The sequence below is a fragment of the Penicillium canescens genome, assembly GCF_028828765.1.
Source record: "Penicillium canescens strain IBT 15451 chromosome Unknown utg000012l_segment0_segment0, whole genome shotgun sequence".
Classification (NCBI taxonomy): domain Eukaryota; kingdom Fungi; phylum Ascomycota; class Eurotiomycetes; order Eurotiales; family Aspergillaceae; genus Penicillium; species Penicillium canescens.
The window spans coordinates 370,219-397,191 of record NW_026703974.1 but is presented as its reverse complement, the minus strand read 5'-3'; the positions used below and the strand labels follow the sequence as shown (position 1 = coordinate 397,191).

Below are 26,973 nucleotides of genomic sequence, written 5' to 3'. Positions count from 1 at the left end.
GAAGGGCTTTAGTATTTTTCATATACTTGATCCCTAGGAACAATCGTAAAGAACGCTCTATATTGCCACTAGCGTTGTCTGTGTCGCGTGTCAACGAGTTCTGAATATTCTGATCCACTAGCGGTTAGCCGACTTTGCCGATAGTATTTTTCTAACGAAACGCTATACGCCTCATTGGGAAAGTGTGCTTTGTTGCAGCTTGTTGGTGGCGGAGCTGGACTAGGGCTGATGGAAGCACCCGTGACAATCTCGATCAGATGGTTTTCCTACCGGTAAATCACATACGGCTTTCTGTCATCATGAATCTACCGATGAATTTCTACATCGAGAACGACTTAGCAGAGCTTGTAAAGTCGATCGATTAGGGCGGAGCGTTGAACAATATTCTAAAAATGGCTATTCTCAATATCGCCCCGGTAGTGGCCAAGTTGTTTATTGGATGTTTTGTTTTCTATCATAAATTCAACATCTACGCTTCTCTCTTGGTGGTGATTGCCTCTGTCACCTATGTTTCGGCAGAAGTTTTTACTTCCAATTGGAACCTAGAGCATCAACGCGAGGTGAAGCAAACCCAGCGAAATGAAACCCGCATCGTGCAACAAGCCATGCAAGGCTGGCGCACTATCACATACTTCAACCAGTTCTCTTACGAGAGACCGGATTCCTGGGGTCAATGACCGAAAAGCACCCCGTTTGCGAACCAGTTGATGGTCTGTTGTGGAAAGCTCCAGCGCCCGGTATTTTGGCCTACAGAAAATGGTCAAAACCGTGCACGTCACCATCGTATGCTTTGCCACTCCAAATTTGTGCAGAGCTAACATATCGTTGATATATCCTTGATTAGTGGTGTCTTCCAACGCCTGTATCTCTTCTCGATCGCTTCGTGAGATTGTAGACAGACTCGGGGCCCTCGAACCACTTAGTCGGGTTGGATCTGTGCGGTCGAGATTTAGGAAGAGAGGAGAAGAATCGAAGGAAGCTTGGTTCTCTATTGAGAAACCTCGGATGTCAGATTCAGGTTCGGTGTTTTTGGTACTCTTTTCTCGGTTGGAAGATGCGCCAGAATCGTCCGATTCAGCGTCCCGAATCAGAATCAGGGTTGGGAAGCAAGTGGTCTGCTTCTTCAGAGACCGCTGCATCGATTTGAGGATTCGACTGCGCTTCCTGAGGGACTGGCAGGTCTGGGTCATTGTGTAACGTCGAGTCATCCCCTTCTCCAATAATTGCGTCTCTCACGAAGTGAATAGTGCCACCGGCGTTTTGAGTGATGTCAGGCTTCTTGCCGTAAGGTCGGTAGACCTTATAAATAGCACCAGTATCATCAGCATAATCGGTGAGATATCCGATCTCAATACGGCGAGCAAGGTGCTTGCCTGCCGGATCCTGAGCAATTTACTCCTTGCTGAATACTCGAAATACTCGACTGCCGATGATGCGGAGATGAGAGAGGTCAGGCCTCCTGCCGTATCTCAATTCGCACGGAGTAATTGGCGATGCATTAGCGAGTTTTCTTCCGTGATCGACAGTTCGGTTTCTGAAATATACGACAGAACTCATTATCTCAGCCCATAAGAAAGCAGGAAGCTTCGAATCAGCTAAAAGGGCTCTGCCACAATACACACGAAGCCGTTCCATCTTGCCATTCTGCTCGTGGGCCTATGGCGAACCGCATTGGCTATACGCCGCTCCATCTCGCGATTCGAAACAAGCGCCTGGAAATGGTCAATTTGCTCCTAAGTCACCCCCGTGCCAACGTGAACTGCAAAGACAAACATGGCAATACGCCACTTTGGCTGTCTCTTTACTCGTCATGCGACGAGATAACCGAAAGGCTGTTGGCCGAGAAAGACATCAACGTTCAATTTTGTTGGAGGCCGCGGGAGATTCGAGACGCTGTCTACATCTCTCCACCACGCCGTGACCAGGTTGCATGCCGTGCTCCTACGACGGCTGCTTGCGGTGTCAGGGATCGATCCGAATATCTGTGTTGCAGGTCACTCTCCAATCTCCCTGCCGCATGTCACGGACGCGTGAACACGGTTGATTGTCTACTGAGTATGGAGGGCATGGAGATTAATGGAAGGGATGTAATAGACCCGCCCATTTGTCGAGCGGTTGCACATGGCCATCTCAATGTGGTAAGACTCTTAGTGCAGCAAGACGCACATCTGAACATCAATGAAAGCACGATCGCAACTCACGACACTGCTCTCTGTATTGCCGCCGGTGGTGGCGACTTGGAGATGGTCCAGGCACTACTAAGCCGTGATCGGACTGATGTGAACATCAGGAATCAATGTTCTGAGGATCCATTGATGTTGGCGGTCAAAGGCGGGCATTCCTCGATTGTTGATGCACATGTGGTCAATCCCAGATTGATATACCTCAGTTTGACAAAATCCCTGGATCTAACAAGGAACGATTGCATCCAGAGGGCCATTCGAAGCAGAATGGAAGATGCCAACACTCCGCAAAGATTGCTGAAGCGGTCTCCGGGGAGAAGGTTTGGTGGTCTGGAAGAGCTGGCGACATCTACTTCGGGTAGCTGTCGTGACGCAATGCGGGACGGCCGAGTTAATCGACACTTTCTCCGCTAGCTACACTGCCCACATTGTCACTGGATCCGTAGTTTTTTGTTTATAATATATTGGGGTAATAAAAGCGATACTAGAACATGAGGGATTATTCGCAGAACATTCCACGAAGGCTATGCTATTCCAGATGTAAGCTACTTTCCATGCGGTAATTCTCTCTCAATTACAATGTTGTCATATTATTGCCAATTTGGAAAAGTAAGACCTAGGACAATCATGAATACATATGCAACCCTTCACCCTTCTCTTGCGTTGTCCAAGAACCCTGGTACATGTAGATTGAGTCTGGACGGGTGGTTCCAGTCATCGAGTACGCGAGTCAGTCGACCCCGAGATGATTCCAGTGCCTGCTCGAAAAAGCGCAGCCGAGACAGCTGCTTGTCGTGGCGCAGCTGAAGTCCGTCCCTTTCTTGAGTCAGGTGTGTGCTAGCTTCCTTCAAGATCTGATTGCTCTGCTCTAGGTTCTGGCCATCGATGTGTTTGGACACGCACGACTCCCATAGGCGTTGATACAGTCCGACAGTTCGACCTGCTGGAAAGGCGGACTTGGGATCGTCGTGTTCGAGGTCTGCTAGTACCTTCAAAATAGGTTGAAAGGGCTCGGTCGCCAAGGTATGTCTTGTTTCTGCTTCCTGTGGCGAAAGAGAGAGCTGCGATGGTCAGCAAGAGCATTGGAAGCTGAGCCGCTTTACTTACCTGTGGAGGGACATGATCAGAAGCCTCCTGGAATTCTCTTTTTCGGAAACGATTGGCAATGCACTAGGCTGTTGTTCTCCTTATTTTTCCTGGTCTGGCGTACTGTTAGGGGCATCCATCTTAATCGCAGGGGAAAATCGAATATCTGGGCAATAGCATGTCCACTAATTCTTGGAGGTTTTTATGGACTAGCAGACGTAGGTGGTTACTCATTCTCACTTTCACCATGAAAGTCAATCAGCGTAGCAGCTTTTTGTTGAGATATTGGCTCACCAAGCCTGAGGCCTCAACGTCTCTGAATTCATGCGCAATGGCCATGTAGGGCTCATTGGATGCTCTATACCATGGAACTCTTGCAGTTACATCGCACTCTCGCTTATTGTATTCTACTAGAAATAGCTGTAAAAGTACCTCTTCAGAGAGTGAGAATTAAAACACCTCACGTTCATTGACATACACTTCTTGCCAAGAGAACCCTCATAGTCAGACATTTCAAAATTGTTGAGGATATGTATTTCAACCAGACACTACTTTCCGTTTCGTTGAACGCCTCAGAAATCCGACAAATGGAATATTGTAGAACTTATAGTCACCAAAAAAAGAAGTTGAAAAAGATAACAAAAAAAAAAAAAAAAAAAAAAAATAGGCGTGTCTTCATGGTCGCAAGTTCGGAAATTGAGTGTTGACAACGCGTGGCCAAGCTTCAACGGGTTGACGGGTCGAGCACGACCTCGCTTTCTGCAGTCTAGACGGACAGACTCATAGCTCTACACAACCAACATCGCACTAAAGCGAGGTTAAGAAAAAGAAATACATACTTCTCGGGATGAAATTGTAGGCGCTTTTCGGTGATTCAACGTTGAGTCACTCACAGGCGAGGTATCAGAACAAGAAATATGAGCCTGCCATTGCGGATTGAATAGTACTCAGTGCCTGAATTTTAGAGAGCCGTGAAGGATTCAACAGTCAGCCAACGTTTCTTGACCAACTCAGCATCCTTTTTCTCAACACCACTTTTACTCTCTCTCTCACTGAGCATCTCAAGGCATCAAAGATGTCGCTGCAAATATTGCGGCAAAAAGAAAACATGAGTTTCAATGGACCTCAATTAGGATAGGTACCAAGCTTGTAAGTCACAGAAGCCGATAAGCCTATAAATACGTCCTCTACCCCGGCAATTTGCTCTACAATTTATTCTCCTGACTCTGCAAATTCGAGCAGGCTTGTGTCTGAGCCACTTGAGAAGTACTTCCCCATTGATCCCATACTGAAATTGTCACTGTACTGACATTCATTGAATACATCGTGGATTAGCAAGCCAGACAGTGCTTGTGAGAGATACAGGTATGATTCCCAAGAGAGCGCGAATACCCGCGTCGCAGTTATGTGAATCTTAGCCTGACTTGCCTGGATTCTACTGATCCTGAAGTCGATGCGATTTAAATATAACCGAGGAAATTCGACAAGGCACGAGCGCAAGGGCCACAGCTTTTTGCCGTCTCTTCGTCCCTAGTTTTGGCCACCAGAACATGTGAGTCATGCACTATCTCGCCGATCTGAAAGCTAATGAATGACAGTGAACCAAGGACATCGCATTAGAGTGCCCCCGAGGCTACCACACTCCTGTTAGTGCTCTGCACAAGCCATGGCCTACACATCTTTCCTGGTCCCGTCGCTTAAGACTAGCCAGCATACCTTAGGTAGAGTAATACCAATAACAGGTATGGACATTCGATTGCGAGCTTGACTGCAAGGAAGTCCATTCATCCTGGTAGTGTGAGTGATTTGTCGCGCCCTCTGCTGTGCTATATCAGTTGTTCGTGCAAATTTGTGTGCTCCAAAACACGAACACTGCTGATTTTCATGCTATTGGAATTAGGAGCAGCCCATCCCCAATGTGAAACATCCCTGTTGGGAGTTCTATCGCCGCATCGGAGATAAGACCAAGGCGTCACTACGACGCGTGATCCATCGCGTCTTCCGCCTCAACCTCACCGCCCTCACACCGTGAACGGCGGGGTGTATGAACCTCTCGCCGTACCCATCGCGAGGTCTTGTCCCATTACGACTGTACAATTTCTTGTCACAGGTGGGTTCGTCACGTGCGCTTGGGGCTCAGAAATTGCCCGGTGCACCGAGCGCGGCTTATCCGAAGCGACAGCCGGAGAGTGCGACGAACTGGATACAACATCATGTCAATTGGCATGAATGGTGACTGCATTGATGAAGACAATTGTAAGTGATCTCGTCGGTAAGATATGGCCACGAAGCTAATTGATCGTCTTGTCTCAAGCGAACATCTATGAACAGGTGAGTCATAACAACTCGTCCAAGTGGTAAGCCTTGCCGACTCGGACGTACAACAGGAGGCCCCTCATATTCCCGTCACTCGAGTAGAATGCGAAGCGAGCAAATGTCTTGTCTGCTTGAGCTCCCCTATACCGATGCGATCGCATGCTGTCTATCATTTCCACATAACTACTGGTGGCATCGATGATGAGCCAAAGTAATGTTCAGATCGTCTCGGCCATTCTCTCAGTCGACTCTGTGCATCAGTCATGTGCTGATGTGTCTATTGTATGTGTATCGTTGCTCTCTTCGATAAAACGCAGGCGCCTTGTATTTTGCTATCGAGTAATTCGCTTTTCCTGATATTACGGTTGTCGTAACACCGTGTACCTGAGCCATCCATGAATTTCGACCTGCTCCATGATATTCATTCTTTCTTCAATCAATCAACCTTTGCATCCAAAATTGGTTCCGCTTGCCCTCATCCTCGCCCTTGTCCGTCATAGGATTACTAGCCCACTGTCTCAGCTTGCTCCAACACTTGCTTTTGTTAAACGGGGCGCAGACTTCACCCAGTATAGTTGCACCCCCAATGACGGAGCCCACCACGGTAATGCACCCTACTGTAGAACTGCGCAAGTTTTAGAAAATGAGTCTTCAATTCTATGCAATTGACTCTAAAGAATCCGTCTACGTTGGTATTTCTTCGATAATAGTAGCTCGACGGTTTTGTCTTGCGCACAGATCGCCTAGATCTTCGACGCAACGTTGTGGCGTCAACTCGGTGATAGAGACCATTAACCAAGCTTGCTGTTTTAAAGCGCATTTGACCCTCCAAATATTCAATTTAGGACCCACTACCGAGAGTTTTATCTTGATACCGGGGCATTGGAAAGGAGTGAATAGCGTACTGCTTAGGGAGTCAAATTTTAATCTAGATTTCAACTGGGAATCATTTCTTCCTATTGTGAGACATGAGAAATTGGGACTGGTGAAGAAAAATAAGCGAAGTAGGTACCCTCGCCCCTATATAATCAGGTCTCCTAACCAAATCGGACACATACTGCTTCTCTGGTTCGTGTTATTTTAGAATAGCTTTGAGCTTTCACGAACGTATTGTGAGTATCCCTAAATTTCGGACTTCTTGCCTTCGAAATATGAAGCACCATTCAGACTAACATACTTTTTCAAGTGACTTATCTCTGTTAACGTCTCATCCTGCGACCGCCTATACCTTAGCTGATATTTCTACCTTGCTCTAAGGTAGGACTGAGGACTTTACCTCAATAAATAAAGGTTCTAACTGATTACTAGGTTGCCGTTATGAGACTGATGACCTCAATCGCCCTTTTTTTGGGACTGTCACTTTCAGCCCTTGCAGCAAAGGACTGCACCAATTGTGTATACAATGTTCAGGACAGCGGGTTGTGCGTAAACTGTCCGGGGCGTGGAACTGACATGGATGGTGCTGGTACGCAGACATGCACAGGTTGCCCCGGGGGTGTGGGCAATGTTTACTGCCCCGCTGCTGGCCCTGGGCAGCTTATTAGGTCATACGCAGCGGAATGTGCCTAAACTTCGGACCTATTTTAGCCGTAGTAGTTCTTGAGAATTCAGACCGCTACAGTCTGCTATAAAATGATTTCAACAACGGTAACCAGATGTAATTGTAAAAGCTCCTCCCTTGAATAACTACGAGCATAAGTTACTTCAGGTGTCACAGCAACCTAATAACAAACGTGGTCGAGGCCTGCTGTTGGGTTGTCCGCAAGTGGGCTCACCGGATGGGCCGCTGCCAACCAAACCTTGTTAATTACAAGGTTTATTTAGTCTGAGCATTTGCGCGAGAAAGATTAGTACGCAGAGGGTCAGCCCGTCTCGTCTCCATCTTGAGGAATCGCTCTCAGTGGACCCACCGAAAGTGTTCAAAGAGCATGCGGAGGGGAGGAACGATCGAAACCCAATTTCGGACTATTATTTTGACACTTTAACATAAAATACAAAATGATTTTGACGTTTAAGACATAAATATATACCTCCATGGCTGCTCATGGTAACTTTTCTCTACTGCACCAGTAGGTTAGAAATGCTATCTAGATTATTACAGGCTCAATATCGTGTCCAAAAGAGTCACGGCTATTGAGGCACGGAGTTGTAATTTATCGCATTTGCCATTGTGTTACTTGGTATCTCGCTTGCCCGTGTCTCACTCCCTCCTCTGGATGGGTACAATAGTTTGGAGGGCAAAATGCGCCTCCAAACCACTACACTAACCGAAGTCTAACACCCGCTAGTTATAACCTAAGCCGAGGGAAACAACGTGGGCTGCGTGGGCTCTGTCAGAAATTGCAGAATAGGTATAAATTCAACGGTCCCATCTACGAGGAGTCATATTTCTGCCGTCATCCTTACCCTGATTCTTTGACGGAGTTTTGCTTCTGTTTCGAAATGAGGTTCCATCTCATTACTGCCTCCAGAAATCAGGGAAACTAAATCCAGTAACTAGGCTTGATGCGTATGATATCAATTCCCTTGGGCTTGAAGTCCTTCACGGCTGAAATCTGGGAAAAGGGAGATTTTCTTTGCTTATGCGCATTTTCCGTCTCTGTCTGTATAAACAGCAAATAGATATCCATAACTGTACCCAAATAAGAACATGGACATCTCATCTCATTATCAATAATCGGTCACGCTCCTGTTGATCGTTGCATCGGTGCTAGGAATTCATCTCTTAATCCTAGGAGTTTTCTTGCTCCCGGGGGCCCCAGAAACGTTTTTGGGAGCAAAGAAGCAGCTTGCTTCTAGGAGCCACGTAGGCCCCAGGAAACCCGATGTAGCTTGTCAGGGATATAGATGAAGCATGCGGAACGGATGGAGATATGATCCGCGCGGGACCCACATGGTGTACATGGGTTCCCCCTGAACGCGAGGAAGCCTTCTTTTTTTGCTTCCTCGTGCTACATCTTGTATCTAGAGTCAACTATAGTTGTTCTCAATACTGATTGTTCATCTTGAAACACTACGCACCTCTATGTATACGTGAGACCCTCACAGAGATTAGAAATAGCCCTAGGAGCTAAATTGTGGCTCCTAGGGGATAGACAGCTTCTAGAAATGCTTTTGAGGTTCTCAGGGTCAACATATTGATTTCCAGAGTGAGTTAACAAGCAAACGACTTCGTCTTTGTCAGTTCTCTCGCCTGTGGCTTTTTCGCCAACAATCCCCGCCTTCGCGCAACACGGCTCCACTAAGATGAATCCATGTCCGTGTTTTTTTTGCTCACCGCCGGTTGGTGAAATGATAGGTTCTATTCGGGACTGTTGCGTGAGAGCCCCTTGCGTCAGGCCCACGATATCCCGTGCAGGACATCGCACACAAATATCACCTGGCCTTCCCCTCCCTCAAAAAGAACATCGCCGTTTCGAGGGAGAGCCGGGCTCTCTCCACGACGGTTTCTTCACGCCCACCGCGGTCCCCCTCATGTATATACCACGTATGCTCCCGCGTAGCTAGTTTTCCTCCTAGAATATACGGAGTGCCACGGGCCCGCCTGCAGCCCTCACGGCGCTGTAGCCCTCCGTCAACGAGGCCTACATCGCCAGTGTTCAAACCGCAGGTGCCCCGTGCGGGCCAAAATATCTCATCCGTCTCCATTTGTGCCAGTGTAGCAATGGTTAGAATAGAAGATATATATTAACCGCCATACAAAGTGACCATAACGAGTCCGTTGACATCCAACTTCAGTCACAAAAATTAGAGTCTGCAAACGTGGCCTAGAGGGTCAGGAACATACTATTGGATGAAGAATGCTTGTGCGAAACATAAGGCAGAATTCCGGCCCTCTGTAACTCCATCCCTGCTCATCAGCGACGCAATGGCGGAGAAAGCATTTCCAAACGATGCATAGAAGATTAGTCTGTTGACCGGCTTGCGAAAAGCGTTAGATGCACAATAAGTCGTTACAATAAACGTACAGCCCAGCAGAGAAGAGCTACCTCCCACTCTTTCTGCCATTGAGATAGCTCGAAGTTGCTCGTCAGTCAAAGCCATGGGGTTGGTCTAGCTCTTGAAACTGTCTACAAGATAAATTCACAGCCTTATAGGTCGTTTGGTTTGTAAACAAAGAAAGTCTACACCAGCACCACGGGGTGAAGAAAAACATGTGGTGGCGGTAAGGTAGGTATAGCCCCCGAGGATGATTATTTATTGTAAATAAGCAATAGGTTCGAGGTATTTACGGCAACCGGGAAAAACAATTCTTTGACATAACCATAAATATAAGTGTTCTTGTTGTTGTTCAAAGGAAGATTGATTGTTCATTGTACTCGGGCCCTTCCAATGCTTAGCTAAGCTAGTCGCCCCAGACACCTTCGGTGTTGGGGCTCCGGCTTTAGACCATACTTTCGGGCCCTATTTTGGTGCCTAAACATACTTTTCACCCACCTCGTAAAACGTCAATTTTCGTAGCATTTTTGTAAAGCAAATTACTGCCATAAATATTGCATTCAAAAGGGCATTGCCTGAGCTATTTAATGTAAGCAAATCAGAACGCAATGCATCTAATATTGGCCTTAGCATGACGTTTTCCCGCTAATATCTCCATGAAATAGCTCATTTTTCGACCACTTCTCGCTATCATGTCGGATGAAAATGAGCTCAAAATCGCCAATGCATTGGCCGCTTACCATGACCGTAATGAGCCGAAGATCAAACCATTGGCAAGGGAATTCGACGTTAGTTACCAGACCCTGCTAGGCCGTATTCGGGGTGCCGGGTCAGCAATTGGCCGACCTGCCACCAATAAGGCATTGGACTCGGTCCAAGAAAAAGCATTGCTTGACTGGATTATCTTTATGGATAGCTGCGGCGCCCCCCCCGACGGCAGCATCGATACAGCAGCGCGCCGATGACATTATTCATCGATCAAACCCGGACAGGAAGCCTCTTTGGCATGGCTGGGGCCTCGCATTCACTAAGCGACTGCCAAAGCTTACGCCCCACCTCCATTTTATTAAGCAGAAGCCGAAGGACCCGAAGCGAATGGGCGCCGAGGACGTAGGTCTTACGGAGATGTGGTATGACCGCCAAGAGCAGTGTATTAAGCAGTATGGGTTTCGACCAAAGGACATCTATAACATGGATGAAACCGGCTTCCGAATCGGCGAAGGAAAGGCTCAAAAAGTGGTATCTGCTTCACCTATTAGCTTCACTGCAACCGGGGGCCATGGCGAGAGTATTACCGCTATTGAATGCATTGCTGCCGATGGTTGGAAGACGCCGCCGTGGTTTCTAGTGAAAGCTCAGTATCACCAGGAAAGCTGGTATATTGACGAAATGCCTGATGATTGGACGATAAAACCGACACCAAAGGGCTATTCGTCTCATACCACAGCATTAGAATGGCTAGACTCATTTATCGAGGCCACAAACCACCGAGTCTATCGCCATAAATACGCCGAAAGTGATGATGAGATAGCGGAAGCTCGTGGCCATGGCGGTCGCCGTCGATACGGCCAAGATGCAGCTATTCGCCGAGAGATAAAAGCGATACGCGAAGAAGCAGACCGCGTACACTGCCGAGGTTATCGCCTTCTTCTTTTCGATGGCCATAAGTCTCACTGTACGCCTGAATTTATCCTAAAATGCTGGGAAAATCGCATTGTTCCGTACGCCTTCCGGCCGCATGTCTCCCATATATGCCAGCCCCTCGATTCGGTTCCATTTCAACGGTATAAAGCGCTATATCGGAGAAATAATGTCGAGCTTGCCCAACGGGGTGGCTCGGTATCCCGGAAAGTAGATTTTTTTCGCGAAATCGTTAAGGTTCGAGAGATGATGGATGCTCTCTCGGAGCACGTCATTAAGGAAGGTTTTCGCCTTGCTGGAATCGTCCCTATTGATGCGCAATTAGCCATGGAGCAAGAGACCAGAGATGCTAATGATGAGACTAATGATATATGGGTAGACGGCTTTCCTGATAGATATGGAGACGGAGTTGAAGCTCAAGGCTGCGAGCTAGCTAGCTCTATCACTATGTCACCGCCGTGAGACGTACTAGACACGAAATCGACGTCTCAGAACCTCCTCAATGGTATCGCCACTGCTCGACGCCGTCTAGCTACCCTTAAGCGGACGGCCACGTCAATAAGGAAGAAGAATAATGAGAGTGCTAAGGAGAGAAATCATCGCGAGGACGGAGAGAGACGTCGTCTAAAGAGCTTCCTATCTATCGTGGAGAGATTTTTGCACCGGTCTACGCTTATTTGTAGTACTGCAGGTAGGTTTCTCGCTTCCTCGCCGTTATTTTACGTGTATCTAACCTTTAGTATAGGAAATTCGACGGAGAGCCTTGCCCAGTTCCGTGCCGACAATCAGCTTCTTCTTACCCATACCCACAATCGGACGACGAGGCCCTCTGGCCGGCAGATCAGGATAGTTGGACCACTCACAAAAGGCGATGCAAATAAGGATATACGCAAGCGAGAGCAAAGAGAGAGAGATCAGGCTGAGAAGAAGGCGATATCGCTAGGTAGGAAAGCGGCTAAGAACCCTATGCCAGCAGAGCTTCTTGCGAGGGTGAATGCCAGCCTAAATACGCCGGCGCCGCCGCCACCGATGCCACCGCTGCCAATGCCTAAATCGAGTCCACCGAGAAAGCGAGGAAAGTGGAGATAAAATTGGAGATAAAACTGGAGAAAAACGAGAGAGAAATGGCTGAGAAATGCATGATGAGGAATACTGCGAAGATCCTACCAATATAATATGTATTGCATTCTGATTTTGTTGGTATCACCAGCTAGGTACCGTGTACACAGTTAAGTGAACAGTGTTTATGCTCCTAAAGCGAAAGTTGATTGATTCATGTAGATAGATCTATCTCCTCAGTCTAGTTGGGAAACACCCCTGGATCCTACACGCCGGCCCTCGGCGGTCACAACACGGGGGCCGCAGCCTGGTGCAAGAATGCGTTCACCAAGCAAGGGATGATATCCGGCAGTCGCCAGCAGTAAGTTACCGCTAGCTTGTTCAGATAGAAGGATATATCCCGACAGATTTACTTACATTAAATAGCTGAGGCAATGCTCTTTTGAATGCAATATTTATGGCAGTAATTTGCTATACAGAAATGCTACGAAAATTGACGTTTTACGAGGTGGGTGAAAAGTATGGTTAGGCACCAAAATAGGGCCCGAAAGTATGGTCTAAAGCCGGAGCCCCAACACCGAAGGTGTCTGGGGCGACTAGCTTAGCTAAGCATCGGAAGGGCCCGAGTACCAGAGGGAATAACTGGGGCTATATATACACAAAGAGAATATCAAGTTGATTGGAAATCAACTTGTTTCTTTGTATGGACACCTCGGGGTTAATTCCGATGGTACGGCTGGGTTCACTCAATTCGTCCGAAACCCTGGAGTGAAGCCTCAGGCCCCGTCGCAACCTTAACTGGCCCAGTTCCCACACTCGATCAAAACATTTCCAATTTCAATCGCCTTTTTCTCGATAACTACTAGGCTGTGCATACTCCGCAGCGAATAGCGGATTTTCTAACCGGTCTATTATGACTTACTAAAATTTGAGCTTAATCGGAGACCACTAGACCTTGGCAGTCTAGTGGCGAACTTCACCTGCAGTCTATCGGCCGACCCACTTTTCCTGCCGCATTTAAGCAAAAATGTCACGTGTATCTATATCCACTCTTCGTATTTAATCTTGTTTTCCCGTACCATTCTTGACCCCTTTGGTTTGACGAAAAAACCTAGCTGAAATTTACTAGTCTGCAGCACCCCCCGTGTGATAGAGATCTATGTACTCAGACTTATCCATTGAGCCCTCAACGCCACCTGGGAAGCGTTACATCAACATGTCTGGAGTCTCCACAATAGGACCAGTGTAGATCTTGCGGGCGCGCATAAAGTAATACAGCGTGGCAAGAACGGTACAGCCGCCGATACCGACGACGCTATAGTTCATGTCATCGAGCCTGGGGTTCATTTTCGAGGGCCAGAAGCTGAAAAAAATGATAATAGTGGTATAGATGACGGCAAAGAGATTCACCAAAGTACCAAAGACACCAGGGCAACGGAATGTTCCCCAGACCAGCTTCGAACCAGGCACATTGATAATGTCGTCCTCGTTGTCGTTGTAGAGGTTAATGTCTCCCCGGACGCGGCGGAAGAGAAGGAGGGCAGAAATCACGAGGTATGACAGGTACAGGCCAGAAACGGCCATAGACAGGATGTCTCCTAGAGCCACACTGGAGCCAATGTTGATAAGGGCCAGGAGAGTAGAGATGGCGACGGAAACCATGACAGCATAGATCGGTAACTGATTGGTTGGAGAGACCTAAAGACGATGACGATGAGTTGAGTGAACGACTTGTGCAGACAGCACCATTGTTATTTGCTTACTTTGCTCCACCAAATCCATCCAGGGACACCCCTGTCTCGGGCGAAGGACCAGAGCTGACGGGACGCGGCGGCCAGCAGCCCCATCATCGAGCAGCAGTAAATGATCAGGACAATCGAAATCATGGCCAAAGTCCACGGCAGCGAATTAGTTGCTTGGAAGAAGATCGCCATGAACGGGTATCCCGTGGGTGACTGCAGCTCGGACTTCAGGTCGCCGGCGCTGAAGAGAATGGCAATCAACATGCCGAACCCCAGGCAGCCGTTGATACCGACACTCAGCATGAGAGCCTGGGGGACGATGCGCGCCGCATTTCCGATCTCCTCGGCCATCTAGCTCGAAGATGGTTAGCTACGAGCATAGAACAGCTTCCGAGCAACTCAACACTTACGTGGACCGCGGCATCGCCGCCAGCGAACGTAAAGCTTAGGCTGGTCATCCCAACAAACCATGACAGCCCCTGGGTGGCAAATTCACCACCGTTCTGGAACGACAGGAAAACATCGTGGGTCGCCGCGTGGTCAGACATGTACACTAAGGGAATAATGACGACGAAGAATCCAAGGACGTGCAGAACTAGGATGACGGCTTCAAGTCGGGGCAGAAGCTTTCCACCAGCCAGATTCACCAACATTGCGACCAGCAAAGCCAGCCAAACAATCAACGTTCCCTGCCACGGCAGGGCATCATACTTGGAGTGGGCCAGGACCGCCGTGCCTTGGATCATGGTTCCGGTAAGAAAGGCACTCGAGGCAAACCCGCACTGCCAGCCGATTAAGGTAAACCAACCCGTGATGTAGCTGAGGAATTTCTCGAATCTGGTCGGGGCAAGCATGGCAGCCCAGTGATATTGGCCACCCGCAGTGGGAGCCCTAGTTGGAGGGTTAGCTCGGTGTAATGGAATGAGAAGACCGTGAGAAGGTAAGCATGTTTACATCGATGCTAATTCCGCCAAGACCACGAAAATGCAGATAGTCCCAACCCATGCGAAGATGAAGGCGTACACCGCACCTCCTGGGCCGCCACTGGGGTTCTGTTAGCGATATGCACCGGAAGAATCGTGTTGGTATTCACCCACTTTGTAACAGGGCTCAGGAAGGTCCTTGACAAGCCGTTAGCAATCCCCCTAACCAAGTCATGACAAGTTCCTTGTCAGACTCGGACTCACCCAAGCATACCCTCCCAAGTACCGAGGACAGTACAACTGAATCCCAGGATCGAGAGAATGCCGAAGTTACGCTGACCAGATAGAAAGGTGAGTGATTTGGACTCCATTGCGTCGTGAACAGGGTATACTTCCGCGCATACCTTAAGAACAGGCTTTTTTCCCATGCGCCGGAGATGCGCATTATCGCGGTCCTGAATGGACATGCCACTCCGGACTTCGCCCCGACTGATTACGGAGGCCCGGTTTTTCAGCTCATACGCCACCATGATGGATCGTTGAACTTTTGCGGGCAAGGTTTGGATGGACAGAAAAGAGAACCCAAGGAACGAAATGGACGACAGAGGAGTGGGGCCGATTCAAAAACATAAAAGGAAAAATATCAACATAAGGATTGGAATGTGCGGACGACGGCTCCAGATTGAGGAAGGTGCATTATTAAATAGGCTTTTCTCCTAAAACTCTTTTGGCAGCGAATAGTAACTTATACGGTACATCAGTTTCCTGTGCAGTTCCCAAGTCTACAGAACGCGATGGTCCTAGACGGCAATACGCCGTACCGTGCCAGGAATCGCGGATGGGCGTAATTGGGCTGAGAGGCTGATATCGAGAATGAAAATTCATAGGCCGCTGACCGCCATAAAGTTCAAGCTACTGCAAGTGCGAGGCGGGCCGGCCATGCGCCGCCAATGATAGGCGCCCCGCCTAAACCGCGGGCCGTGTCGAGATCTACTACTGATTGTAAATGGTTTTACGGGGCATTCTGCCCTCTGAGCCCGTAATATTGAGCTCTGTATCTCTTGATAGTCGCGTCGAAACGAAACGCAGATGGGAGCTCCTTTGTATGCCAAAATTGTTGGCCCATGTAGTAATATCTGACCTGACAGTTGATATACAATTGCTGGGAGGAAAGACAACGTCAGCTGAAACACGCGGGTCCCTAGTCCGGCCTTCCGAGCAAGGTAATGTGCAAGTCTAAGCAGCACGCAGCACTGAAAAAGGAAACAGTCATCAAGTGCCTCGATTCAGACCGCTAACCCCGTTTTCATGCTATTGTGCAATTTTGAGCTACTGTATTGGAAACTTTCTGTTATGTATGGCACCGGGGATATCTACTCGTAGTTTTTGCGATTGATTGTACTTATAATGTACAATACTCTTTTAAAGAGTCTGGAAGTTGTCATTATCGACTAGATATTGGAGCTCCTGTTACTGTATTAAACGCTTAGGGCTATGTGTCGGATTGGCAGATACTGGTATGTGCTAGTATTGAGGTGTCCCATTGAGATTCATTGGTAGTTGTATCTATCTGGATCTTGCTGTTGAAGCGTTATCAGATCTCAGGAGTCTTCCTAGCGTGTTACGACGCTGGTATGCCGAGCGTATCCCGTTTACCATACAGAGACAAAGAGAGAATGGGTACTTGGTGAATAACCCTGTCCTTAGTGGTAAAATACTACCCCCTCAGTTCGACACTATGCTTACTTTCGTGAGTCGGTGCCCCGATTACTCTCTACGGGCCAATCAATTACAATTCCTATTTCAACGTGTCAACGAGGCTCTGAAGGATCCTATGCTCCATATCGTTGGGTAATGATCGATGTTCCCAGGTGGTAGTAGACACTTGAAGATATTTGATTGAGGCATATGCATACTGATTAGTAATGCAATATCCAATTGAGAAATTGTCTGTTAAAAACTGATAATCTACCCCTAGGTCTAGTCATTTGCTTGTCCAGCACTAAGCTTGCACTATCTAACACTAATATACGAGGCACGAACTTTGAACATGCCCGTGAGGTGATGTACATCCTTGTGTCACGTTAGCGCTAAGCTGCGCAAAATGCTGGAGAAGTTTAAAAAATAGAGGAGAGAGAAAAAGGAAATGGATACCGTGCCAGGCCCGACAGCCGCATCTCACACAAACGCCCCTCCAAGAAAATAAAAATGCAACCACGAGCACAGCAGGTTACAGACACTGCCTGCAAGCTTGAATATTATAATCTCCGTGCTGTAGCTCTTTCTGGCTAGCTTTCTACAACTGCTGTCAAGTTTGTTACTTCCATCCCTCCATCCGTTCCTTGACATCCAGCGTTGATGGGTGGACGATTCAAAGGCGACACCAAAGACCCGGCAGTCAATGTCACAACATGGGTCCTCCTGGTCACGATCATCCTCAGTGTCTCAGCCCGACTTGGGACGAAGTGGCGGCTGTTTCATAAATTGACTGCCGACGATGTCCTGATCGTGGCATCCATGGTAGGGTTCGCCCGAGGCGATCTATGGGGGGTGATGATCCGTTGTACTAAAGAGAGGACCACAGGCATTCGGCATCGCTCAGAGTATTATGGTCAACCTTGCTGTCGGATCCGGCTATGGGAAACCTTTCAAAGAAGTCTCCAACAATCAATTTGAGGATGTGATGAAGGTTGGTCGATCGTCCGTATATCTCTTTCCAAGGCTGACTGGCAACGCGATGGACGTAGTACCTGTATACGGCGAGTCTCCTGTACATCGTGAACCTGACTCTGTCCAAACTCTCTCTGGCGGTGTTCATCCGGAGTCTCACTCCGTCCGCCCGAGACAAATTCGTCGCCCATGTGGTCAAAGGCATAATCTATGTCTGGGCGGTGGTTGTGTTCTTTGGCTCTGCTTTCCAATGTGAGGTGCCGCGCACCTGGGATTTCTGGAATGGCCGATGCTTGGATATTGTAAGAGCGATTTTCTGAGTTAAATGGTGAACAACCCTGACGAATGCTGATACAATCTAGCTGGCGTGGCGCTACTTCCTCTGCGGCTCTATTATTGTCACTGACCTGTTGATCTTCGCGCAGGCGATGGTCCTGAACTCGGCGTCCAAACATCGCTGCAGAGGCGCCTAATCATTGCGGGAATCTTTTTGCCTCAACTCCTGTGAGTGTCCTGTCCTCGAACCATCGCAGACGTTCCCCAGGAATCTAACCACCCGTGCCCTCTCTTTAGAGTGGTGGTTGCCACGATCACCGAGCTCGCCTACATCAAAAAGGACACCACTAACCCGACCTATACCCTGTGCGAGGTCACCATCTTCGAAGTAATCATTCAGTGCCTGAGTATCGTGACCGCCTGCTGGGGACAACTCAACCCGTTTCTTTCGTGGATACGCTCTAACGGATTCAAGATCCAAGGCGTGGGAGACACGACTACTTATAACTATAAGATGAGTTCGCTTCGCCACGACCAGATCCTCGTTACGCAGGACTGGGAAGTGAGCAGCCAATCAAGCCGGGCGCATATCATCTTGGAGGAGACGTGGCCAGGAAATACCAGGGAGCGATCTCCTGATTAACTCAGTGAATCATGGAACCGACTATTTCAACTCCTTTGATACCTCTTTGGTTCTCTTTTCCTTATTTTCACATTTCATTCAGATGCAACATGCTAAAGTGATTCCTACGGACTTCGAATCCCTTTCTTTGTCCTCTTATGTCCTATCCAAAACATGGACTGTCATAGATACTTATCGGTTTTAGCTATGTAAACCCTTATTAAAGTTCTGTAAATCGCGTGTGGCTTCAGGGCCAGGCAGCTAGCCTAGCCCAGGGGTCCACCAAAGCTTCAAGACGCTGATCATCTCGAGAGAAGACAAAACACAGGGTTTGGCACTGTCGAGGCGCAAATATAGCACCTGTATGAACACTACGAATCCACAGGTTCCATCTACCAGGCTTGCAAGGCTAAACCACCATCGATTGGCAAAGAACAACGCCGAACTCTGAAACTGAAGGCGGACCCAGAACTTCAATGTTTCGGTTTCATTTCCTAAACTGCTTACTAGGGTCTTCCTCATCACGATGAAACACCCTAGAGAAATTTAATAGCTTCACGTTGATAAAGCTTGTAATAAAGCAATAATGCTTGTTCCATGTTGGCGTGATCGTCACCATATAAAGTCTTCATCTCCGCCTACCAATGAGGATTTATTCATTACAGTCCATCCTCGTCGGCATAACTCCCAGCAACAGAGCTCGGATCCTTTAAAATGCGTTACAGCTACGCACTCGTTCCTCTCGTTTCCGCCATGCAGGCCATAGCCATCGACGCCGACACATGGTATTTTGGAAACGGTCTGTTCTATCTCGGTCCCCCTTCAGGAAACTCTGCCATCACCAAGGCGACCTATTCTATCGTCCCTCCAACAGTTCCCTCCGGCGCGAAGGCATCCAACACCAATGATGAAGTCTGGGTTTCTGTCTGGGTTGGCGCGTCTTCGACTGCCGGCGACGACAATGCCAATTTATACCAGCCGATATTCAACTGGTCCCTAGACCAGGAGTCTCAGTACGTGGAATTTGATTAAACACCGTCGGATGAGAGAAAGGGGGTTTTACTGACAGTGCATGTAATATAGGGGTTGTTCCGCATCTGCTGATGAGTGGTGTGTCGCAACGAGCACTTATACCCCATGTAAGCATATCTAGAAGACCCATGCTGTGAAATACACTCTATTATGCATTGAACAAGCTGACCGGACATCGTTTACACTAATAGCCGATCAACTTTGCCAGGCCTATGTGACCGTCCCAAACAACACCCCAGTGGATTTCGAAAGTCAGTTACTTCTCTCTGTTAAACATGCGTTCATCACCCAGCGGGACATCAATCCAAATGATTAACTCACGCCCAGTCGCCGTTGAGAACGGAAAGGTTGTCCAAACTGTCACCATGGACGGAAAGGTCGTGTCGAAGCAAAGCGATGGTGAGTGGATCATCGAGACTCGCTGAAAGCTTCGCTCGACTAACTAGCAGCCTCAGCCCTCGATTCGCCCCTTCAATACCTGTACTCCACCAATGAGTGCTACACCGGTTCTGGAAACTGTGGCTCACTCGCAGGTTACTGTAAGCCCTTCTGTTCCTCAGAGAATCTCACGAGGCGACGGCCTAACATGCAATAGACATCAATAACCTGACCGTCACCTTGAGCGAGGCCGACATCAGGTTCGACCAGGCGATGGCCCTTGATGGTGTCACTGATGATGATGGCTTTACCACCTCAGATGGTGGCCTGACCTGGTACACCGAGTGGGTCAAGGTTAACAGTGTTGACTTTGACTCTACTTCTGCTGTTAAGAGCGACTTCAGCAGCAGCTCTTAAGGCTTCTTGGTAGTGGCGTCTTAATTACTTGGGTCGATAATAGTGTTTTACGTGGTAGCGGGAGAAGTCATCGAGCCGTGTCGTGCGCTTATACACACATCTTTGGCAGCAAAACCTGTAGTACATATAAACTTATAAATAGCGACTATCACTCATAGCACGTATCGGAAGTTTGGGTTCTGTGAATTTATTAGCAATTTATCCAAAACCAAGTCAGAAAGCTGACTACTAACCTCGAAATCCGTCAAATCAGCCGACTCATCCACTTCAAAGGGAGCCCCAGACTCATTCGCAGCTGCTGCAGCGGCATCCCTATGTTTGTTTCTGAGGATCAACAGCCACCGTAGACAGACAGTCAAAGCAGCCTGTGCAGAAGAACATGCGAGGAGGACTTTGCATCCGGTCTGATAGATGGGTGCTTCTTTCGCGAGGAACGCGTGTGGCGCTATGATATTACCAGCACAATAGGCCAGAATACGAAAGCAACACCGGTGGAGCGCTTCATATACCCACCCAAATTTGTGGCGGGCATCTGCAGCGCCAGGACTAGGGAGCAGACGTAGGCACCAACGATGTAATAACTGAATAGCACGCCGACCTTGTGTGTGGCATGATCCAGCTTCCACATCAGAGCGATACCAACGATTGTCGGGATGAGGTACGCGAACATGACGATTGTACGGTAATTGGCAAAGCGAGATGCAAAGTATGTTCCTGAGAGGACCCAGACCACTTGGAAAGCACCAAAAGGAATACCCTGAGCGACAGTAGTAAGTGAGTCGTGGGTTAGGCCCTTGATGATCAGCTTGCTGAAGTTGGCAATTCCACCGTTGACGACCTCATTAAATAGAGTGAAAAAGAACAATATCCAGACCTGGGGATAGACCAGGGCCTCACGGATCTGGTTCCACTTGATTGGTGGTTGATAATATCAGTGCGGCCAAGACGTCCACGACCGATGAGCAGAGCCTTGTCTTCTAGACTAAAGCGCTTTGCAGAGAGGACGTCACCGGGGAGAAAGAAGAGCATAACGATACCCCAGCAAACAGTGATGCCTCCAAGAATGAGGTATATAGCTCTCCAAACGGCAATCGTTTCGATTTGACCAATACCAAACGTGAGGACTCCACCGACCATAGCACCAACTCCGTTACAACTGTAGAAGACACCAGCGCGAAACGGTTGTTGGGAGCGTGTATACCACATGCCAATGATCATCATAAAGCAAGGCGTTATTGGAGCTTCGAAAACACCAAGAAGAAAGCGGCAGATAGCCATGCCGGTAAAGGCGGAACAGGCGGCAGTAATCATGAGCATAGCGCCCCAGGCGACAATGTTGCAGGAGACGACCTTGGCGAGGTTGGTCTTCTGCGCTAAGACAGTCCAAGGGTATTCGGCGACAAGGTAGGCAAAATAGAAGATACTGGCTAGCCAACTGTATTCGTTGCTTGACATGTGTGTCGACTTGAGGAGGTCAAACACCGCAGAGTAAGCCAGTGCGGATTTGTCGATGTTTTGAAGCATGTAGGTTCCTGCAAGCAAGGGAGTAGAATAAGATCTACTCTGCGGACCACGGCTTGTTGCGTGCTTCATCGTCCAATAGGCCTTGAACGTCTTCATGGTGAATCCATGTTGACGCAGGAAGACCTTACCCTCGTCAAGGTGTGTGGTAATGCCGACTTGGACGTCTTTCTCGCCGACAGAGTCTACCACAGGTTCTTTCTCAGACGTTTGGTCTTGGCATTGATCTTAGTCAGCGCTTCGAGCAGTTAGTTACATGAAGCATACGGAACGGATTGAGATATGATCTGCGCGCGGTACCCACATGGTGTACATGGGTTCCCCTGAACGCGAGGAAGCTACCTTTCTTTTGCTTTCTCGCACTACGTCTTGTACCTAGAGTCAACTATAGTTGTTCTTAAGATTGATTGTTCATCTTGAAACACTATCCACCTCTATGTATACGTGAGAGCCTAACGGGCTCCCAATGAATACACAGCTCCTAGGATTGCTGTTGGCGTTTCCAGGGCCAATGCATTAATTCCCAGAGTCCAATCAAAACCGACAAGAGGATTTGTCAAAGATTATCCCGCCGACCCCAAAGTTGGGTGTCTTCACACTCAACAACGTTGCACTTAGCTGAAACCCCAGACAAGGTACCAGCGCGTTAGAACTATATTGGGACTCGGTTTCGTTCTGGAAATGAAGCGATACTTCCAATAGCTTTTGGTTCGGGTGTGAAAGTCTCACGTATACATAGAGGCTGCTATTGTCTCGAGGTGAATAATCAATATTAAGAACAACTATAGTTGAATCTAAGTACAAGACGTAGCGCGAGAAAGCCGCTTCTGCTTCCTCGCGTTCAAGGGAGCCAGGATGCATGTCCCGCATATCATTTCTCCACGCATCGAGTATGCTTCATGTATAACCTTGAACAATGCGACTAGAGCTCCCAGGAATTAACACCGTCTTTCCAGGAATGGGACGAGAAATTTCGGTCGCCAAATAAGCCCAGACTTCATGCTCAGGCATGTAAGGGCCCAGCGAGAATAAAGTCCCACTACGTGCTTTCTCAAGCATCTCTATATATTGCACTCTTCCTACTTGATCACAGATACCACTCGAGAATAGAACTCTCCAAACGGAAGATTACACCCCAGATCTCACAACCACCCCGAGGCATTTACAGCTATTCCTCATCATGGCCTGGAATCCTACTCATCTCCAACGGGTATTGGACCAAGCATTGGGCGATCCCCTGCACCGTGAGCGGTGCATATGGGATCACTGTCAAAACACCGTGCCGATTGATTCCCGGATAAATGGAGTATTGTGCTTTCAGCTCTCCCATAACTCTTCTTTCGCATATCCTTTAGCGCAAAGATTATCTTTGGCTGCAAAGCAACTTTTTTGTTTTGAGTGCAGACGCCATAGCTCTCGACGAAAGGTGTGGGCCGACCAAATTTTGCGTTTGTTAGATGCTCGCCTGGATCAAGCCAAAGATGTCATGGGTCAATCGGAAATTCATGATTCGCCCCTATTGGTACATGCGTGGCCAAGCAGCATGCCCTACAGCGTTGACATGGCCGTGTTCCCCAATGAGGCCTTCTCAAAAACAAGGAAAGACTGCCCGAGGAGGCAAATCGAGCGGTGCTTAGGTTGGCCGGAGCCGTGAAAATTCGTCGTCCGGATCTTCTCAAGACGAGAAACCCCTTCAGTTGAGCTGTATCCGTTACATGCCTCCAGTGATAAGTACGGTGTTCTCCGATAAAGAAAGTTGATTGACGTTCTCTGGCAACTGTCACATGTTTCCCACGGAAGTGGCCACCCGAAAGCTTTTGCTTTTTCACAACTTACCCGCCCAGCCTGCTACTCTCCTCGCGGGATCTGAGTCAGATGATGAGTTGAGCTTGACTCTGTTTTGTGACGCTCTGTGGTGATGGATTGCAAGTCAATCGAGGTGTCTGTTGTTTCTTTTTCATGGTTTTTTATGTTTGTTGGGGACACCTCTGGGGATGGGGCAGCTGATCGCCGCCTGCGTTCGGATTCAGAAGCGGTGGCAGGGATATCTGGGAGATATTTTGATCGGCTGGGAGAAAAGACTTTGAATGAATTTTGAAGCTTTTGCTTAAGCTTTGGGAAACAAGAAGTTAACATTTTTTTGATAAGTCCCAATTGTATTTGCGCTTGTAGTGTGTAGAAGACTGACAAAATGGTAGTTTGAGGAGATCTTCAGAGTTGGGAAGTGACTATTACATCCGAAGGATCATTGGGAACTTGATAGAAGACGATAACTCCGGTCAAACGATTTTGGTGCCGTTGCCAGGGAGACACATGGGCCGTGGTCTGTAAAAGCGAGTGATATTTAATTTAGGTAACTCTCGTGATATGAAGCACTATCTGAAATCGAAATCTGCATCACCGTCGTTCAGATGGTTCGCAGTCACAATAACGTCACAATTAACTTCAACGAACTCTACTCGATCTAGGATCGAATGCATCAGGAATACACTTGCAGGCCACCATTAGGGATATCATCTGCAATGTGTGTTGTAAGGCTTCACTTGTCGCCCAATTCTTCATATAACTGAGTATTTGGGTGAACAACAGGTGAGATCGAGCATCAACAGTTGAGTAACTGTCTACTGAACTATTCAACGCTGTTGAAAACCAGACCCGAGGGGATACGAGTGCAATCACAGCAGCCTTGGTGTGACTTTGCCGGTTATAAAAGGCTCTCGAGCAGAATTTTTCCTGCATTTCATTTCTACAGCCACGATGGACCATCCCACTTCGCCTTCTCCAACTGATCGGCCAGCCAAGAGACAGCGTCTGGTATCCCAAGATGGAGAAGATGAGTCGAAGTTGGAAAACCACGCACAAGAATCTTCAAAGGGCACAATCGTCGAACCCAAGGTCAGTCATACCTCTCCGGCAGGAAATGAACAGAAACACTAATACTCTGCAGATCCCAGTGACACCCGGTGCCCTGACGGCGGAGTTTATGAAAGTTCTACAATACAATGACACCCTCGCTACGCCAGCCCTCAAGCTGCTCGACTTGTACTTTTGCCTATGGGAACGCTACGTGGTCAAATCTGCCGAGAAGATGCGACTTGAGGATGAGCAGCGACAGCTTCAAGAGTTGAATGAGTGGCTAGCAAGCGACAGTGACATCCTTCTGCAGCTTTGCGAGGAACAGAAATTGGTATTGTGGGATCGGAAACGAGCAGTTCAGGCCCTTTGTAACGGTGTGATTTCAGCCTTGCAAGCGAGCGATCCTCAAGCCTATCACGTTGATGGGAATTGATAAGGTCTCAGTTTTGTTTGGGGCTCATGGATAAGGACACGTTTGGATATTTCTGCTATGTATTGGTGCTCTCTACCAGTTATTTTCGCTGATTATAGAGAATGCGAATGCAATTGCGGATGAAATTAATCGGGTTCTGTGACGAAGTGTCAACGTTCCACAGCTGTTGATATTTCAAGCGCTTGGTTTTCGAGGCCTTAGGATCTGGCCGTAAAGCCCTCCTAACGTGCCCTGGTCTTCTATAATTGAAGATAAATAAGATCTCTGCTCAGCTTGCGGCATCTTGTCCCTCCCAACCCGTTAAATGCTACTTTATACACTTCTGTAATTTCCCACCAGCAGATCCTGAATTGAAATGGACGAAATGAGCGAGTATTGTCCGTACATGTTTCTTCAATGCATGTTTTGTGCTAAAATTAGTGACTGTGATTTCGATCTTGACCTTCAGGCTATCTGGCAGAAGTCTTCTGGTATATCGACAACGCCCTCATGTCTTGCCACGGATCTGGATCCGCGACATATTATCTAGGATGAAACCGAGCCTGCAGAATATGGCGCCGGGGGTCTCCCTTGAATGAATGTTTTTTAAACCCAATGACGACAATCTCTCCGGCTTCAAGTGGACGGGTCCAGATTCTCCGTTCATTTCTACTCAGGCTAGCAATAATTTCTACATGTCAGCGTTCGCTTTTTTTTCCCGAAGAGGTGCAATAGATAGAGCGTCGACTAGCTCGGTTTGGTTCGACATCTGGCGAGAATATAGGAGAGCATATATTCTTTGTTTCCCTGGGTTGAAACGGCCCTGGGGAATCTGTGTCGGGTACGCAGGCAGGCAGTTGCTAGACACAGTCGCCCGACATAGGATTGGTGAAATAGCCATTAGCTTCCGCATGACCCTATCGCCTAGTATGGAGCCTTTACCGCATTCCTCGACGGCTATTCATGCCCTTCTTCTGTAAATACGTGCCAAATATAGAATGCTTCCATGCGGTAATTCTTTTTCAATTGCGGCTCTGTCGTATTATCTCCAAGTTGTTAAAGTAAGACATAGGACAGATATAAATGTGCAATGCTTCACTCTTCTCTTGCGTTGTCCAAGAACCCTGGTAGATTGAGTCTGCAAGGGTGATCCCAGCCATCGAGGATCCTAGTCAATCGACCCCGAGATGATTCCAGTGCCTGCTCAAAGAAGCGCAGCCGAGACAGCTGCTTGTCGTGGCGCAGCTGAAGTCCGTCCCTTTCTTGAGTCAGGTGTGTGCTAGCTTCCTTCAAGATTTGATTGCTCTGGTCTAGGTTCTGGCCATCGATGTGTTTGGACACGCACGACTCCCATAGGCGTCGATACAGTCCGACAATTCGACCTGCTGGAAAGGCGGACTTGGGATCGTCGCGTTCGAGGTCTGCTAGCGCCTTCAAAATAGGTTGAAAGGGCTCAGTCGCCAAGGCATGTCTTGTTTCTGCTTCCTGTTGCGAGGGAGAGAGCTGCGACGGTCAGCAAGAGCATTGGAAGCTGAGTCGCTTTACTTACCAGTGGAGGGACATGATCAGAAGCCTCCTGCGAATTCTCTTTTTCAGAAACGATTGGCAATGCACTGGGCTGTTGTTCTCCTTCTCTTTCCTGGTCTGGCGTGCTATTAGGGGCATCCATCTTAATCGCAGGGGAAAGTCGAGTATCTGGGCAATAGTATGTCCACTAATTCTTGGAGGGTTTTATAGACTAGAAGACATCGGTGGCTAGGTACTCAGTCTCATTTCACCATGAAAGTTAATCAGCGTAGTCAGCTTTTTAATCGCTTTTCAATCTCAGCACTCTGTTAGCAGTCCGTTTAATGATGGTGCTGGTGATCAGTCTCGTGGTGTTGATGGTTGGTGAATGTGC

At 48.2% G+C, this 26,973-nt stretch overlaps 4 protein-coding genes across 4 annotated transcripts; 3 read left to right on the top strand and 1 right to left on the bottom strand.

Annotated features, from left to right (window-relative positions):
* Positions 1-392: 392 nt before the first annotated feature.
* N7446_014063 (uncharacterized protein) lies at positions 393-677 on the top strand (the record flags this gene model as incomplete). Its single annotated transcript, XM_058522802.1, has 1 exon — positions 393-677. The coding sequence occupies one exon, from the start codon at positions 393-395 to the stop codon at positions 675-677; it is 285 nt and encodes a 94-aa protein (XP_058364895.1).
* Positions 678-10,216: 9,539 nt separating this feature from the next.
* N7446_014062 (uncharacterized protein) lies at positions 10,217-12,217 on the top strand (the record flags this gene model as incomplete). The annotated part of the gene is made up of 3 exons (XM_058522801.1): positions 10,217-10,396; positions 10,476-11,245; positions 12,139-12,217. 3 exons carry the CDS (start codon positions 10,217-10,219, stop codon positions 12,215-12,217), a joined length of 1,029 nt encoding a protein of 342 aa, XP_058364894.1.
* Positions 12,218-19,171: 6,954 nt separating this feature from the next.
* On the top strand, positions 19,172-20,284 carry N7446_014061 (uncharacterized protein; the record flags this gene model as incomplete). Its single annotated transcript, XM_058522800.1, has 6 exons — positions 19,172-19,470; positions 19,541-19,596; positions 19,681-19,740; positions 19,817-19,888; positions 19,945-20,028; positions 20,085-20,284. The coding sequence occupies 6 exons, from the start codon at positions 19,172-19,174 to the stop codon at positions 20,282-20,284; spliced, it is 771 nt and encodes a 256-aa protein (XP_058364893.1).
* A 100-nt stretch (positions 20,285-20,384) lies between these two features.
* N7446_014060 (uncharacterized protein) lies at positions 20,385-21,972 on the bottom strand. The gene is made up of 4 exons (XM_058522799.1): positions 21,182-21,972; positions 20,742-21,158; positions 20,518-20,688; positions 20,385-20,463 (listed from the first exon to the last, which is right to left on the bottom strand). The coding sequence occupies exons 1-4, from the start codon at positions 21,902-21,904 to the stop codon at positions 20,437-20,439; spliced, it is 1,338 nt and encodes a 445-aa protein (XP_058364892.1). The 5' UTR covers positions 21,905-21,972; the 3' UTR covers positions 20,385-20,436.
* Between the last annotated feature and the right edge of the window lie 5,001 nt (positions 21,973-26,973).